Source organism: Coptis chinensis, chromosome 3, assembly GCF_015680905.1.
Source record: "Coptis chinensis isolate HL-2020 chromosome 3, ASM1568090v1, whole genome shotgun sequence".
NCBI classification, from domain to species: Eukaryota; Viridiplantae; Streptophyta; class Magnoliopsida; order Ranunculales; family Ranunculaceae; genus Coptis; species Coptis chinensis.
This window is the reverse complement of record NC_141458.1, coordinates 12891040-12906063: the sequence shown is the minus strand read 5'-3', so window position 1 is coordinate 12906063 and position 15024 is coordinate 12891040. Positions and strand designations below refer to the sequence as shown.

Here is a 15024-nt window from a genome sequence, read left to right as displayed (position 1 = left end):
ACCAAATTATTCATTTAATTCATACTACTTGAGATCTTAATTTACTAAACGTGCCAAGTTGTTTTCATTTTTGTATACAATACAGAAAACGTGGAGAAGAAAAATAAGACTTCAGTCCTTAACGCTGAGGAGCAAAGAATCTTCTAAATATATATCTATCCACCCCACGTTAATTCCACTTGGATACAATATAATGATCAACTCTGATTCAACTTTGAAGTTCTTACCCGAAAGATTTGTAAATGAGACCACAATGTACAATTTTCCACTTATAATGTTGCACCTAAGAGGCCTTGCAATAATTTTATGTGGAGAATGTGACTCACGGACTCACCTGGGCATTAGTTTGTCTGGAGCATGTGACTCCCATGGGCCATTTTGCTGACTTTGATTTATTTATTTATGTGACTCTATTGCTTATTTAAGCTGAAAGGTAGAAAATCAGGAGAGCTGAGGATGCATAATTGCATATATTATCTAGCTTATTGATAGGATCGGAGGTGATCATTCTGTAGTCAATATATACTATCTAAGCTTGTCCTGGAATTCTGGAAAGCCTTAAGTGGCTCCTAGATTATTGCCTTAGCTAGAAATTATTCATTGGTACCTTCTGATCTCGACCTGTTAACGAATCTAAAACATAATCTTTTGGATTTCACCATGAGACCAGGATTTTTTTTAAAATACATGGTGTTCACGCTTCCATTACAACAAACTTTCAGCATCATATAATACTCCCTTCTATTAAATACTTCTCAAAGTTTCGTTCTTCCACAAATATATTCAGTACAACGAAATATTGATGTCATGATGTTCTTTCTTCCATGCAAGTTATCTTCCTCTTGGACAAACACATGGTAACTTTGCAGAGCTCCCATTTTTGCAATTCCAGGAAAGTTGAGACATTGGCCAGAGAAACGAGCGTATGTGGATGAATATAAAACGAGCAAGTATGAGAACAGCCAATGAAAATTATCCGGTGGAAGAATTTGTAGTACTTTTTGTGCCGATGCTGCCTTTTAAGAGACTGTATTGCAAACAGAAGCTAACCTTTGTAGAACATGGTCGTGTTACCAGCTTTATGCTTGTTTTATTATTTTTATTTTTGGTATTGCGAAAGGCAGCTGTAGGTCAGTACTATAACCTCAAGACTGTGTTCAACTAGTTCAACTCTATGATTGTCGTTAAAACCAACGGCAAGAATGTGAAAAGCAACTTAGAGTATAGGAAGTCTAAATAGAAGGGAGGCTGAGGAATGGTTTGCCAATGTAACTGCTAATCCTGCTCTAGGCAATCTTTATATATATATAATAGCAGTCTCTTTTAGGATTCATTGGGCTGTCCACCTCAATAGAGGGATCGGATTAAGAAAAAATAGGAAAAAAAACTGCATTGTGTTTGCTAAAAATCAGGACCAGTCTCTATAATCTAAACACTTCTCACCTCTGTGCCTTCTGTACTTCCCGGCTCAAGCAAGAGCCACTGTGATTGGAACAACAAGCAAAAACCCACCAGTCAAGCAAGCAATTTGAATAGGGATTATGAACAGGTCCTTGCCTTGGCCGTTCGATTGATTGTTCTAAAATCGAAGTCATTTCGTTAAGTCGAATTGAAAGGTAGGTTTTGTCAGTGATTAAATGGAAAGGGAGAGCGGGCCTACTCTTGAACTTTTAGGCTAATGAAAAGCCAAAACAAAGGCAAAATATCGGCCTAAGAAAGATGGGATTCGATCAACAAACAAAGGAAATGAAAACACTCCTTTTTTTCTGTCGACAATGATGAAACCCAGATCGAACTCTAAAATCAAGTCTTTCATTGTTCAAGCTCTTGAACATAGGTTGAGTTCATACATTATGAACACGGCAAAAACTGCAAACCCATCTTTCTCTCTCACGAAGAAGAACGCGGCGATGACTCAATCTTCAAAGTTCAAACCCCAACTCCACTCTGATGATACAATACCACCCCTCTCCTTACGACTTACGAGTGTTCATCTTCTAGTCTCTCATATAAATAACAAGTGTTCTTAGTCACATACTCATATATGCGTTCTCTCAATCCTCCTCTTCTTATGTCGAGGATTATTTATTTTTAAATTTATTTTAGTTTGTATTTGTATTGAACTGATTAATCAGATTTTTATTGCAGTCTCACTCAATAAAAATAAGACTGGACTAACGATTCGGGTTATCTAAGGCAATCACAATTAGATCAATTGAACTCTCCAATGATTGGTCATAGTAGAAACTGGTTATTGTATTTTGGTAAGGAAAATCGGTTACTAGATTAAACTGATGTTACTTCTAGAATTAGAGCATAGGCAATTTGTATGTATATTGTTCAGTGTTTTTACGTACAACATGGTTTTGTGCTTCTTTTTTATTGGTTCAACTCAAATACATTGTATTTATTGCATGGCCATTCAACAAATTTTCACATGAGGTTTGTTATTATTTAAACAAATGGTAACAAGACGATATAAATAGATAAATGGTGATACGGGTGTCTTTATCTGTTTACTTTTTTCCTTCAGGTCCTAAATATAACAATCTATGTGCTTATTTAAATTTTAATTTACTTCAATATGACGTAATCTTCAAGGGACTACATCTGTATCCTCAATACAACTTCCATGATCGCGAGGTAAAATGAAGTTATTTTATTATTAATATTATTCTGAATGAAGTTATTCTATTAGGAGTGTTGATTTTTATTTTTTGGGGTTTGTTCTGAACTTCTGATGGTGAAGATTAGTTCCTCATATTCGTTATATATTTCCAAAAATGGAATTTGAGATCTCTGCAATCGAAGGGTTTCCAACACTAATTTTATCATGTTCAATCTTAGAAATATGGTAAGTTATCGTTTATGTCTTGAACATTGTGATTCAACAATTATTAGAACTGCACCAGTTTATTTTCTTTACACTGATTTTAATCAATATGTTCTACTTTCGTAAAACAATTTATCGTATGTTAATTCACCGCACTCAGCCACTGGAGTCTATCATTCGAAATCTCAATCTGCAAGTATACGTAGTATTTTAAGTAAATTAATTTGACAAGCACGCTACCCCTTCCTGTTTGTCATCAATCTATACCAGTCGAGTGTTGAAACTTTTGACCTGTTGAACAAATGTTTTGAGCTTTTAGTATTTTGTTTTCCATTAGGTTTGAACCTGGGCAGCAATGTAAATAATGTATTTAAGTTTTTAAAGATAGGTGTACAGTACAAAAGGAAAGAATGTTTCCTCGTGATATGTATTTAGTAGTGAATGCATAGTGTAATAGAGATTACCTGTTTGAGACTTTTGAATCTAATGTGATCCAGGAGAACCAAAACTCATTCAATATGCCTATATTAAATGTGTAACCGACATGTTTTTTTTTTGGGTCTAACATAATATGCCTAATTGGTTCTGTTTTGATCGCCCTAATAATTATAATCAATGTGCATAATCAATCTTATTTTATTCTTTGCAGTTTGTACACGATATGAGAAGCTGTGATGTACACAATGATCCAATATTTACAAGCCAAAGGTAACTGAATTCATGTCCGTAAGTTGCATTCAAAATACTAATTTTATATGGTTTTAAGTCAGACGTCCACCTAAAAAATTAAGTCATACAAGCAGGTATTGCATAAAGTTTAAGAGCCACATTTTTTTTAAATTTGAGAAGCTGAATAATGTCGAAATCAACTATGCCTTTTTGTGAGTAATGACGTAATTAACTACGTACCATTATATGCTATTATTAGATTTCTTTCTTAGGGTTGTTTCGAGAAATTTTTTTACTGTGGAAATGCATGCAGGAACCAGGTCCTGCAATTAATTATGTTATATTTGTTTGATATTGTTGTAATCACTTGAATTAAAATTTGGAACAAGTAGAGTCAACTTCGAGGAAATCATATCTCTATGTAATGCTCTGTCTCAAAATATTCTACTTTGTTCAAAGTCTTGCTACCAAGAATGGCACTAAAAAGTGTGGTTCTTTATCGTGCAAGTTATTGTAAAGGTTTGGAACCTTACAACAATCAATATGGATGGTCACCACTTTTAAGAATGGGATACTGGATTCAAATGCTTTGAATAAACTGTGGGTTTGCCTTATAGTACAATTTTTTTTTGCATCTCTTTAAGTTTTGCTTAACGTAGTGGAATGTCTTATTTATATTCTCTTTTACAAATAGTTTTGGAAGAAGATGATATCTTATTTTGGTGTTGGTTTCAGGTTGCTTGCTCTGTCCACTTCAAGTACAAGTCAAGCCGTTCAAGTATGTACAAGAAGACTGAAGCAATTTCTAGAGCAACTCGTCGTCGCTTCTCAGATTCAGGTTTCTTTCTGCAAAGGCAAACTAATTGGTTTTCTTCTTCTTCGAAAGTAAACATCTTTTATTTCGATCTTGATATGCTTCAATGCCATAGTCAAAAATAGTATCAACTACTAAAAAACTGGGACGTGTAGAAAATTAACCATTAGCACAAGGTATTGCTTGAACATAATGAAATGGAATGTACGATGTTGGAAATTTTAATTCGTGAACGGTGAACCCATGATGCATGAGAAGCATAAAATGTAAAAGGTATATACACAGTAATTTATCTTTGGTTTCACTCACTAACTGTAGCTTACACAAGGCCTATGGGTTGGTTCTCATTGGTCTGTGTTAGAGTCTATGTGTAACATAACGTGTTTTCCCTTACTAAGCAAACTTGAGGATGAGGTACTAAGAGCTGAATTTCTTACCAATGTAGATATGTTTGACGTACATCCAACGTAAATGGAAGCAATTTGCCTCACCCCCTAATAGTTTGAGTTGTTAAGCTTTTCTTCTTTAAAGCATAACTGGATGAGTAGACACTGATATGCTGATATATAGGCTGATATTGGGTTCTTACCTTTGTGTTATTCGCTTCTCTAACGGATATGGTTCTCTATCAAAGTTTAGGTTCCACTTGACATACGGGCTTTATTGGGAAATTAGAGATAAGCTCAATCTGATAGTCTTTAAGCCAGCAACAAATTGCGTTAGCTATGTTTCAGCCTCTTGCTTGAAGACAACTATCTGAATCTAAAACTTTTCTTTGAATTGTTCGCAGAAGATTGAAGATTTCACATCTGATGCATTCACCGCTTCCTTGGTCATTGTTGTCCTTTTCAATATAAGCACTTAAATTCGTTTTTATTGCAAACTTAACTTTAATTTAGTCCACCATGAATTTACTAGACTAAGTTGAATTACAATCGGATTCCTTAGTTTTTTATCAATTGTACAATTTGTTTTTCAACTTCTTATTCCATGAATCACACCTAAAGTTTGTGTATATCTGACCATCACACATATCCGTGTTAGGCCCACTATACACTTTTCGCAACTTTCTCTTATACTTTTTGGTTTCTCGACACTCCAGCCAGTTCTGTTGCTCCATTTACACTAAATCAGGTATGGTTTTTCCTTTTCCTTTTTCTTATTATTGTTGTTTTCAACTTCTCTCTATTATTAATTTATGCATTCATTTTTCTTCTAAACATATATTGTATCTAATTTCGATGCTTCCTTTCAGAAAATTCAATCTATCTATGGATGACCCCCTCTCTCACCATTGTATACAATGGAATAAAAGGCTTTTAATAAGTTACATAATGTATAGGAAAATTTTGAAAACCATATATGTATATGCCTTTGAGTTTTTCAAAGATAATGACAATAAAGAACATAGACATGAATTTGGATTAGGAAAATATTATTATACTTATATTGAAGTTTTGGTTAGATATCCATTTTGATAACCAAACTTTATCAGATATGTGTTGTCATTGATCCAGTACTATACTAATCCTTATTTAACTTAGTATAAGCCTAACATATTGCAGATTCAAGAAGCTATTAATTTTTTAAAATTTATTTGTGGGATGATTTGCCTCCAACCTATGTTAGTAGGGCTCAAAAACTTTCTAGCACTTATATATTGTCATTGCTGATTTTCAGAACCTGGTTGATTATTGTGTAAATGCATGGGCACGTATGTACAATTAATTTTCTACTATTTGTTTTCATTAGGCTGATGATTATAATTAATCCGTAATGTGAACTAATCAGGGATTTGGGACATTAATATGCACTTTTAGTTATCACCGTGTTATATGTATATGAGAAGGAGGAGCAAGTTAACACTAGAATCAGGTATGACTTTTTCTTTGTAATTAACTTTTTTCGAACTTTGAATTGCTACATATAGCATTGTATTGTTTATCTTATGTTCTAGACCCTCTTGGGGCGTGAGTTGGATTCCTAGGGGTCATAAGTTGGAAGCACCTCGCCTAGCTTCCCTTTTGAGCTCTCTCAGCTCAAGGTGTCCATATCAAATTTTACTCACAAAAAATCAAGAGAAAATTAAAAGCTTGCCCAGAGAACTTACTTTTCGATATACCGATGAAGCGGGTGAGAATATTAGTTAGACTGTTAGAGTCGAAAAGAATCACAAGATTTACCGAAGATATCTTTTGGGTTTACTCATCTCCTCTCTACGTTAGTCATCTCCAAAGCACCAAAATCGATTTTGTTTCATTGGTCTGAGATCTCTCTGCAATTCTTAGATCACTCCCCTTGAACCATAAAATCTCTGTGCACTCTCACAATATCAAAAATCCATTTAAGCTTCAAATATGTCGACTTAAAAGATATGTACTCGAGACAGTTGAATGTAATAGTGGAGGAAGATGCCTCTGGCAAGTTGTACAACAAACTATAGTTTTTGAGTAATACAGGTAAAGGTATGCCTAACCCTAGCTTATTTTCGGGAAAAAAAAATATATATGTTGAATGATATGCAAAAAATCAAAGAAATCAAAGATGAAGCTGAGGTATGCCATTATTTTTTAATTTCCACCTAAAACTCTTAACTCAATACAAAATCCTTGATTTTATTAAGCATTGGTGTAATTGTGTATGGGTCGCTATTAAATTCAAGCATATGCATATGTTTTTGTTCGAAAAATCGACTTATATGCAAATATTTCCTGTGCAAGCAACATCTAGATAACATGATTATATACACAGTAGCAATTGGTTTTAGTAGTTTAGACTTTTGAGACACTTTAGACTTTTGATACACGTAAGCAACAGAGACATTTTCTTTTTTTCTTGAAAGAAACTAGAAGAAAGCTAAACTTTATTACTCTACGACAAAAAAGAGGATTATAGTTATGTAACTTCTTGATATCTAAGCTTTTACTGTAGAGTCGATGGATCAACTGTAATTTCACTCAATGCTTATATAATTTTGTGAACTGAAAATATTTTTTAAATGTCACACTCACGAAATGAATCTGAAGTTAGAGGACTTGACCTTGCTAAATTATGTGATCATGGAGGTGATCCTCAAACTTTTTGCCATGGAGGTACTCTCGGTTATATCAGAGAAGAATTTGCTAGAACTGGAAAAACAAGTACACATAATGATGTGTATCCATTTTGAGCATTTCTCACTACTGTTCTAAATCAAGGTATGCGTCTTCTTCTTTCTCTCTAAAATATATTTTTTGTAATTAAACCAACATGTTTAATTAGGGTATACACATTCTCCAGCTTCATTAACGTGTCTTTTTAGCATTGGAATTGATTGAACTTTATGGAATTGAACTTTTAGGATTTATTTGGGTTTTTAGAAATGAATGGAAAATGAAACATTTAGATAGCTAGATCTGATTTAGCTAATAAAAAATTGAGAATTCGGTGCTATGTTGATTTTGTTTAGGAGTGTCATGTTGGGTCACTTATAGCTCAAGTAATTCTAGCATCCTCAACTTCTCAATCTCTTAAAAAGTTTCAAAAGGTACTAATAATCAATTTTTGTGAAAACCCCTGATTTCTTTTTGAGGATAGGGGTTCCTCAACTATTTTTTTCCCCTTTGCTTGCCTTCGTTTTTGTTGCAGAATTAGTAGAAATAATGAAACTAGATATTTATATATATTGTCAGGAAACTCAGTAGTGGATTTAGCTAGCAAAAAACTCGCTATAATTCCGAATATGGATTCCTTTGGAGGTAATCCTACAAAGTAGCAATTAAATCACTCCATTTACAATTTCCATTTTATTCTCCTTTTATTATTGAGCGTTGTATATAAATTTTGGGAGTGAATTGCAAATTCCTTATTTCTCTTTAGCTTTGAATATATTTCTTTTGGTTTTCATTACATGCAATACTTATATGGTTGTATCAATGTAACACTGTTAATGGTTAGATCTTTCTCAATATTCGTTTTTAATTAAAATCCTATTACTTCAGTTTATATTTGGTAAGTTCATCAATTGCTCTTACATAACCTATGTCCTCTATCTAATTTTCATAATTGGTTGAGATTGAAATTTTGATCACATGAATTTTATTGTTAAGATAAACTGAATCTTGGTGACATCTCATGCAATAGGGTTGCTTAGCAAATGGCCGCATTTTCTTATTCTTAGTTGTTTTAGTTTACACGTGTATTTGAATTCACTATATTTCTCCACATGCCACAACTGAAGCTAGCATCCATTTCTAAAAAAATTAAGATAAAAAAACAAGTTTTTCCTTTCTTTATTTCCTTTTAAAACAAAGTAAATAAGTGTAATGTTGTGTTTATATAGTTTTGGTTTGTTGGGGTTCTTAGTCTATATATTGTTGTCGTGAATTAGCTGAGTAATACTTTTCTTAACTTGCTATCTTAAAGTGGAACTTTAGCTCAATAGAAGAGCACTTGAGTATGGAAATACATCTCAAGGGATGGTGGTTCGAATCCACCAAGGTCCTATGATCCTGTCCATGGTGGTCATTTTCTTTTTGGGGTAAAGGCTATTTAAGTATAATCCAACTCACTTTTTGAGGTAATAAGATAGTCAAGCCTTGAAGAACAAGATCAATTCGGCACAACCTGAAACCATTTGTTACATATTATTCTTCTCCTTTCTCATACGTCGTTACAAAGATCTACAAAGATCTGTTTGATTTAAGTTTTGAGCTCATTGTATTTCCTGACTCTTAAGAACACTACAAAATAATCAATAGAAGTTGGTATTACACACCACCTTAGATAACTAACGGGAAATTATAAATTGCATGCAAATGTATTGAACTAACCTGAAAGAACAATTAACGGGAAATTGGAAACTAGATGCAGCTACAATGAACTAACCTACTAACCTCAAAGAACAATTGGAAACTAGATGCAACTGCAATGAACTAACCTACTAACCTCAAAGAACAATTAACGGAAAATCGAAAACTGGATGCAACTGCTTTGAATTAACCTCAAAAAGTAATTAACGGAAAATTGAAAATTTAATGTAATTGCGTTGGACTTGTCCTCAAAGAATAATTAAGATGAAAATTGGAAACTGGATGCAACTACATTGAACTAATCTCAAAGAATAATTAACATAAAATCGAAAACTGAATGCAAATCGCATCGGACTAACCTCAAAAAGAATAATTAATTGGGAACATCGAACTAACTTTAAAAAACATTTAACGGAAATAAAAACTGAATGAAAATGCCATCGAACTAACCTCAAAAATAATTAACAGGAAATCAGAATTTGGATGCAAATGCATCGAACTAACCTTAAAGAATAATTAACAGAAAATCGAAACTGGATGCAAATGTATCGAAATAATTAATGAAAAATTAGAAACTAGATGCAAATGCATTGTATTAACATCTAAGAATAATTAATGGGAAAACAGAAATTGGATGCAACAACATTTAACTAATCTCAAAAAATAATTAACGATAAATCGGAAATTGAATGCAAATGCATAAAACTAACCTCAAAACATAGTTATATTATATGTAGTCGAAATGTCTCGACAAGTATAGTTTTGTATTTAAAATGATGTTTATTATATTTTTATTCGTATGATTGAGAATGTCTAACTATTCAACAAGGTGCAATATGATCTTCGCCTCATTTAGCATTCTCAAAAAAACTTCAATCAAACGCCTATTATTAAAAAACAAAAAGAAGTCGAAGGGGTTATTTATTTTTATGGTGAGTGGGGTTTTTACGTTGCAAGATCGATATAATATCTCATAGCTCTGTATAGTTGTAAATAATTTTTAAAATAATGTAATATATAACGGCACCCGTTCGTAGGACGGGTTTCTAATGGGGATGAACCACGGAGTAATCATGGAAATTCGAAAGAATCCATCATTCTGTCTGATAAGGTTTATTGACTGAATAGTACAAATTTTCCTTTATGTGTTTTTGTCAACTCAATTCTCCCCCATTTAGAAGTGGTAAACTTCGGACTTCAGGCAAGCAAGCTCGCTCAAGAAATCAGAACTCTCGCTCCTTCTCTTGCTATCTCAGCACTAGTTAAGTAGTTCACTTTCGCAAATTGTTTGAACGTCAACAATCTAAGTTACACCGTATACCGTACACGAGTACAGACGTACAGTAGTGATGACAGTCATTCTGCCAAATAGACTTTTTCTCTCACTAGTGAAATTCCTAGCAAATACCATAATGCTTATTGGGCTACTTATATTTTGTTAATTAGGACCAGGAGATTCACATTTTGCTCTCTCTAGTACTGGCGCAATTGCGCAAACGGCAACTTTTGACATATTATTAATGGCACCACACACCCATATGGCCATATGACATTCACATTTTGGTCCTTTTTATGTTGGAATACTACGTAGCGGTTTCAGGAAAATCGTTTTTAACAATCATCGAAAGTTTGATTTATTAGGCAATGCTTTTTGGAATGATGGTACTTAAGCGTCAAGTTCAACAAACAACACTAAGTGTTGTGACTTGTGAGTACGTTGTACGGTGTATATGGGAACTCGACCACTTGGTATGTTGTGAAGTGTAGATATCTCCAACTTCAAATTGGTGGCACGACACACACGAGTAAGTGACTAGTGACTAGTGAGACACAGTGGACATAGATCAGAAAGCAGTTATGGCCTGTAGATTTCAAACAACTATATTGGAGCACAAAATGCCTTGCAAAAGAGAGACAGAAAATTCTTTTACCGTTTACTCATTGCCTTATCTTTCTCCAAGAGGTTGATTCAGGAGGGAGTACATCTTCATTACCGGAATGTACAGCTTGGGCCATGAGTTTCCCTAACCAACCATGGTAGAGCAACCCCCGTGCACCTAACCCAGTAAATACCCAGTATTTACATCTGCAGTTTCCAATGATGGCATCGTCAACACAACCTAATACCGGTATTGATCCAAAGGGAGTTAACGGTGGCATGGCTCTCAGGCCTGCCCTTGCCCCAGTGAAATCCCACTTTCTTATACTTGGGTAAACATCAGATGCCTTTAGTAGCAACTCGTCAAATGCCAATGAAGCTTCTTCTGCAGAGACTTTTGGAGAATAATTTCTTGATCTCCACTCCCATGTCGAGCCCATTACCAAATTGCGGGGACCCTGTGCAGCAATCCATGCATCGGACAAGATTGAGGGGCTTTGGGATCCATATTCATCTCTGAATCACAGGATTCTGGAATGTGACACTTTGCAACAAATAAAAAATTTAAAGACACTAAACAAACTAGGAGAGTACCTAACATCATTTGGCAACTGTAGGTGAGCAACAACACCTCTACACGTCCTCAACGGTAGCCACCCAGAGAGCTCAGGAAGTGTGTCTGAGTTGGCACCTAAACAAATTATCACCGCATTGTAATCCCCTATTTATCATGGCAGCAATCACGCCGTCAGCTAGTAGTATTACATAGCAACAAACAGCAAGAAAAAGTTGAGTTACTAGAGTTGAAAAGGTTGTTTTCACGACTACCTGCAAGTTCAAGGAGTGAATTAACAGATTTTTTGTGCAAGTAAATCTCCTTTCCTTCGTACCCTGATGCAGCCAAATCTAACACTTGGTTCTTGCAAGCTAAGAAGAGTGCCTACAATATAATTTAAAGGGCATACGGAGGATAACCAATTAGATACGTCTATGCAATAAAAAATCAGGGGGAGAAAATACATGCACACACACATATTGTATTTATTCAAACCTGAAGATAGCGTTGTGGATGGACATTAACAGCCTGGGGCATATAAATGGCTGAGTTGAAAGGCACACATAAATTGGGTACAAGATTTTGTGCACCATCCTCGTCTACTGATTCTAATTTACAACTCCTAAGGCAGTCCCGAGCATTCTGCTTACATGATAAAACACATGTCAATATCATCAAGAAAAACTTCATTAAATTTCATTTCAATACCCTAAGATGGTGATAAATCACCTCAGTTAATATATCCACATTCTTCACGGTTGTTGCTGGTCTCAAGATGCCCCTGAAAGGTTTTCAAAAATGATTACACGTCTACAAGACAAGAAGCAACAGCTGCTTGATGCAGATATTACAAACAACAATCAAGATCAATAGGACGATGTCTGAAAGAGACCATCGACAAAGAAAATGAGATCATTAAAACAAAGCATTGCTGCAACCAATTTTACAGAAAACCTTAGGGTGGCTTAGTGAACATAAACCCTGCATATCATGCAAGCCCAATACATACTAAAAGCATATATATGTCATAGGAACTTGCAGTATCAGTTACCATATCGACCCTATGTTTTTTGGCACACGTGGAATGAGACACACTTCAGTAAGGTCTGTGTATCAGGTTTATGTAAGTCAGTTAGCTGGGCATTCGCAGTCATAGTGGAAAAGGTCATACAGTATACACAGCTCAATATGACTAGTGGAGTCAAATTTCTTCAAGGTGTGATATTAAGGAACCTACAACATTAGTAAAGGAAACTTATGAGCATGCAATACTTCAAGTAGCATCTAAGTTGTGTTTCGTCAATTTGAAAAAAATAAAATAAAAAAATAAATGGGGTAAAAACTCAGTATTCAATTGAACAGTTGCGCTTTTATTTATGACATTTTTTGCATTAATCATTTTGCTGTAGCATGATGTTGTGTCGTCAGGGTCATTAAGTAATTTGTCGTGTCAATTGGACTCCCAAAAAGAAAAGTCTCAACAATTTCCCTTGATTACCCTGTGCTTTTATCTATGACTATAAAATTAGTAAGGAATTACTAAGGAGAAACGCAGGAGAGAAAGTACATCACCTAGAAAAACAACATTATACACAAAAGGGAAGTGATAGCAAACCTTCTCCATACAATTACTTCCTCACCATCATGATTGAAATCTTTCCTAGAAGATACAGCTGCTTCTGCAATGTTTAACAGTTTCAAACACTCTTCCCAACACTCAGCACCCTTCCAAAGAAGTTTAGCTGCCAAAGAGGAAAAAGAGTAAAAAAAATTACCCAGAAGGAAAACTTATCTCTCCCTAAGAAATAAAGGCATTGAGTGAAAGAACAGGAAAATCAACAAATTTCCACCCTTCCATACCCTAAATTAGAAAAGTAGATGGGGAACCTTTAGGGGAATAAGGGTGAAGTAGTCCTCCAGCAATCCCAGATGCACCACCACCAATGCCAACTTCATCGTAAATGTCGATGCATAAATGTGAGTCTTTCGAGACAGTCTGCAATACAAGCTAATACAAATTACTTAAAAAGTTAATGGTTTGTAGAAAACTCCTATAAGGGACTCGGTGAGAAGCATTTGGAAGCAACCTGCGATACAACACAAAGGGATTCTGGCTCGTGTGGTTGAGTGATACATACTCGACTAGATACACAGTGGATCTGGTAACCATGGGAGAGGTCTCACAATCAGTGTGGAGTGTTGTCATCATATTCAGGCAGGGACCGACGGATGAATCCCACGGGTCGATCACCTGCTGGTCATCAAGCCAAATGAGCCAGTTATTTATAATTTAGGTCAGCCAGTCATATATCCACACCAATCTTCAATACCTCACTAAACTGGAGGAATACAATTCATCCGAATCAGGACTCTGATTGACCCTACGCAGTCTGGGGCTCATTTAGGCTGTAGCTAGGTTCTTGGACTTCTAAAACACGCCTTCGGTTGCGCCTATGATCACCATGATAATATTGAATACTCAAATTTTATGTCCTTAAAAAAAACATTTTATCTCAAATTTCTTTACCTCAAGTCCTCAACCCAATTTTCAAATAACTAACATTCACATTAAAATTAGTTTCAAAACGAATTTCTTATGTGTGTATGTAGATTGTAGCAGTGCAAGTAAGTGTTTCGAATAAAAAGGACAAAAGGGGACCTGTAAGAGATGCCAAGCCACTGATAATCCAGCAAAACCAGCTCCAAGAATTGCGTACCTGCAAAAACCCACCCTTGAAACATTAAAATTTTAACAAGAGAAAATAATAATAAGAAGAAGAAGAATGAAGTTGTGAGGAATGAAGTAAAACCTGAGAGGTGGGTGAGGAGAGAGAGAAGAGAAGCATCGAACAGAAGATGAAACAGCAACTACCAATGAAGATGACTTGTTGTTGAGTGAACATGATGAATAGAAGCTAGGGAAGTTGATGGAAGAGCAGAGTGAAGGGTAGTTTACTAGTAGTGCACTCATATTCACAAGTCCGCTACTCTTTTCTGGCTTTGAAAATGTCGAGTTTTATTGGCTATATATATCGGGAAAAAAACAGTAATCTACTCTTTTCCAGTTGATAACGTTCTAGTTGTTGTACTGTTGGTACTATGAATCATTTTTAAGCCGATTCATTGGCATTGATCATGTGTCTAACTAGCAGTCTAGCATTTATAGGTTGCTAATCATTAATCAAAACCAGTGCTAGAGAACAGAAGGAGCAAAGAGAAGAAACGACTGCGGTTGAAGATTTCCTCTTGAACATGAAAAGAACTGTAGCTGAAAAATAGTTTTGTTTCCACTTTCTAAAACAAAAATGGACGGATTCTGGTTTTTTTGAGAAGGGGCAAAAATGCAAAATATTACGCACAAACAAATGTAACATCACCTGCGACCGTACAGGAGAATCACACACAAACTACATGGGAAAAAATACATAGCAGGGAAAGGAAAGATCATTGTTTTTTTTGGTTTTTTTGTTTAAGGATAGATAG

General features: G+C 34.9%; 1 protein-coding gene across 7 annotated transcripts; it reads right to left on the bottom strand.

Moving 5' to 3' along the window:
- Positions 1 to 10948: 10948 nt before the first annotated feature.
- On the bottom strand, positions 10949 to 14655 carry LOC147508020 (uncharacterized). Of its 7 annotated transcripts, XM_086600643.1 has the most exons (10): positions 14352 to 14482; positions 14201 to 14273; positions 13629 to 13792; positions 13429 to 13537; positions 13157 to 13283; positions 12271 to 12322; positions 12037 to 12183; positions 11814 to 11925; positions 11580 to 11706; positions 10949 to 11501 (listed from the first exon to the last, which is right to left on the bottom strand). In XM_086600643.1, exons 7-10 carry the CDS (start codon positions 12076 to 12078, stop codon positions 11045 to 11047), a joined length of 738 nt encoding a protein of 245 aa, XP_086456769.1. In that variant the 5' UTR covers positions 12079 to 12183; positions 12271 to 12322; positions 13157 to 13283; positions 13429 to 13537; positions 13629 to 13792; positions 14201 to 14273; positions 14352 to 14482; the 3' UTR covers positions 10949 to 11044. The 7 variants fall into 7 exon arrangements, 6 of the variants coding, with proteins under 6 accessions (XP_086456769.1, XP_086456767.1, XP_086456764.1 ...); XM_086600641.1 differs by lacking the exon at positions 13629 to 13792 and having other exon boundaries at positions 11580 to 11676; positions 14352 to 14650; XM_086600638.1 differs by lacking the exon at positions 13629 to 13792 and having other exon boundaries at positions 14352 to 14646.
- Between the last annotated feature and the right edge of the window lie 369 nt (positions 14656 to 15024).

What these genes read in the sequence shown, in the direction of transcription:
- LOC147508020 (XM_086600638.1), bottom strand. Translation starts at nt 14,512, where the DNA reads ATGAGTGCACTACTAGTAAACTACCCTTCACTCTGCTCTTCCATCAAC. An exon ending in ATCCACAACGCTATCTTCAG is followed by an intron (nt 11,926 to 12,036) that starts GTTTGAATAAAT and finishes ATTATATTGTAG; the next exon opens with GCACTCTTCTTAGCTTGCAA. An exon ending in TTCACTCCTTGAACTTGCAG is followed by an intron (nt 11,707 to 11,813) that starts GTAGTCGTGAAA and finishes CATGATAAATAG; the next exon opens with GGGATTACAATGCGGTGATA.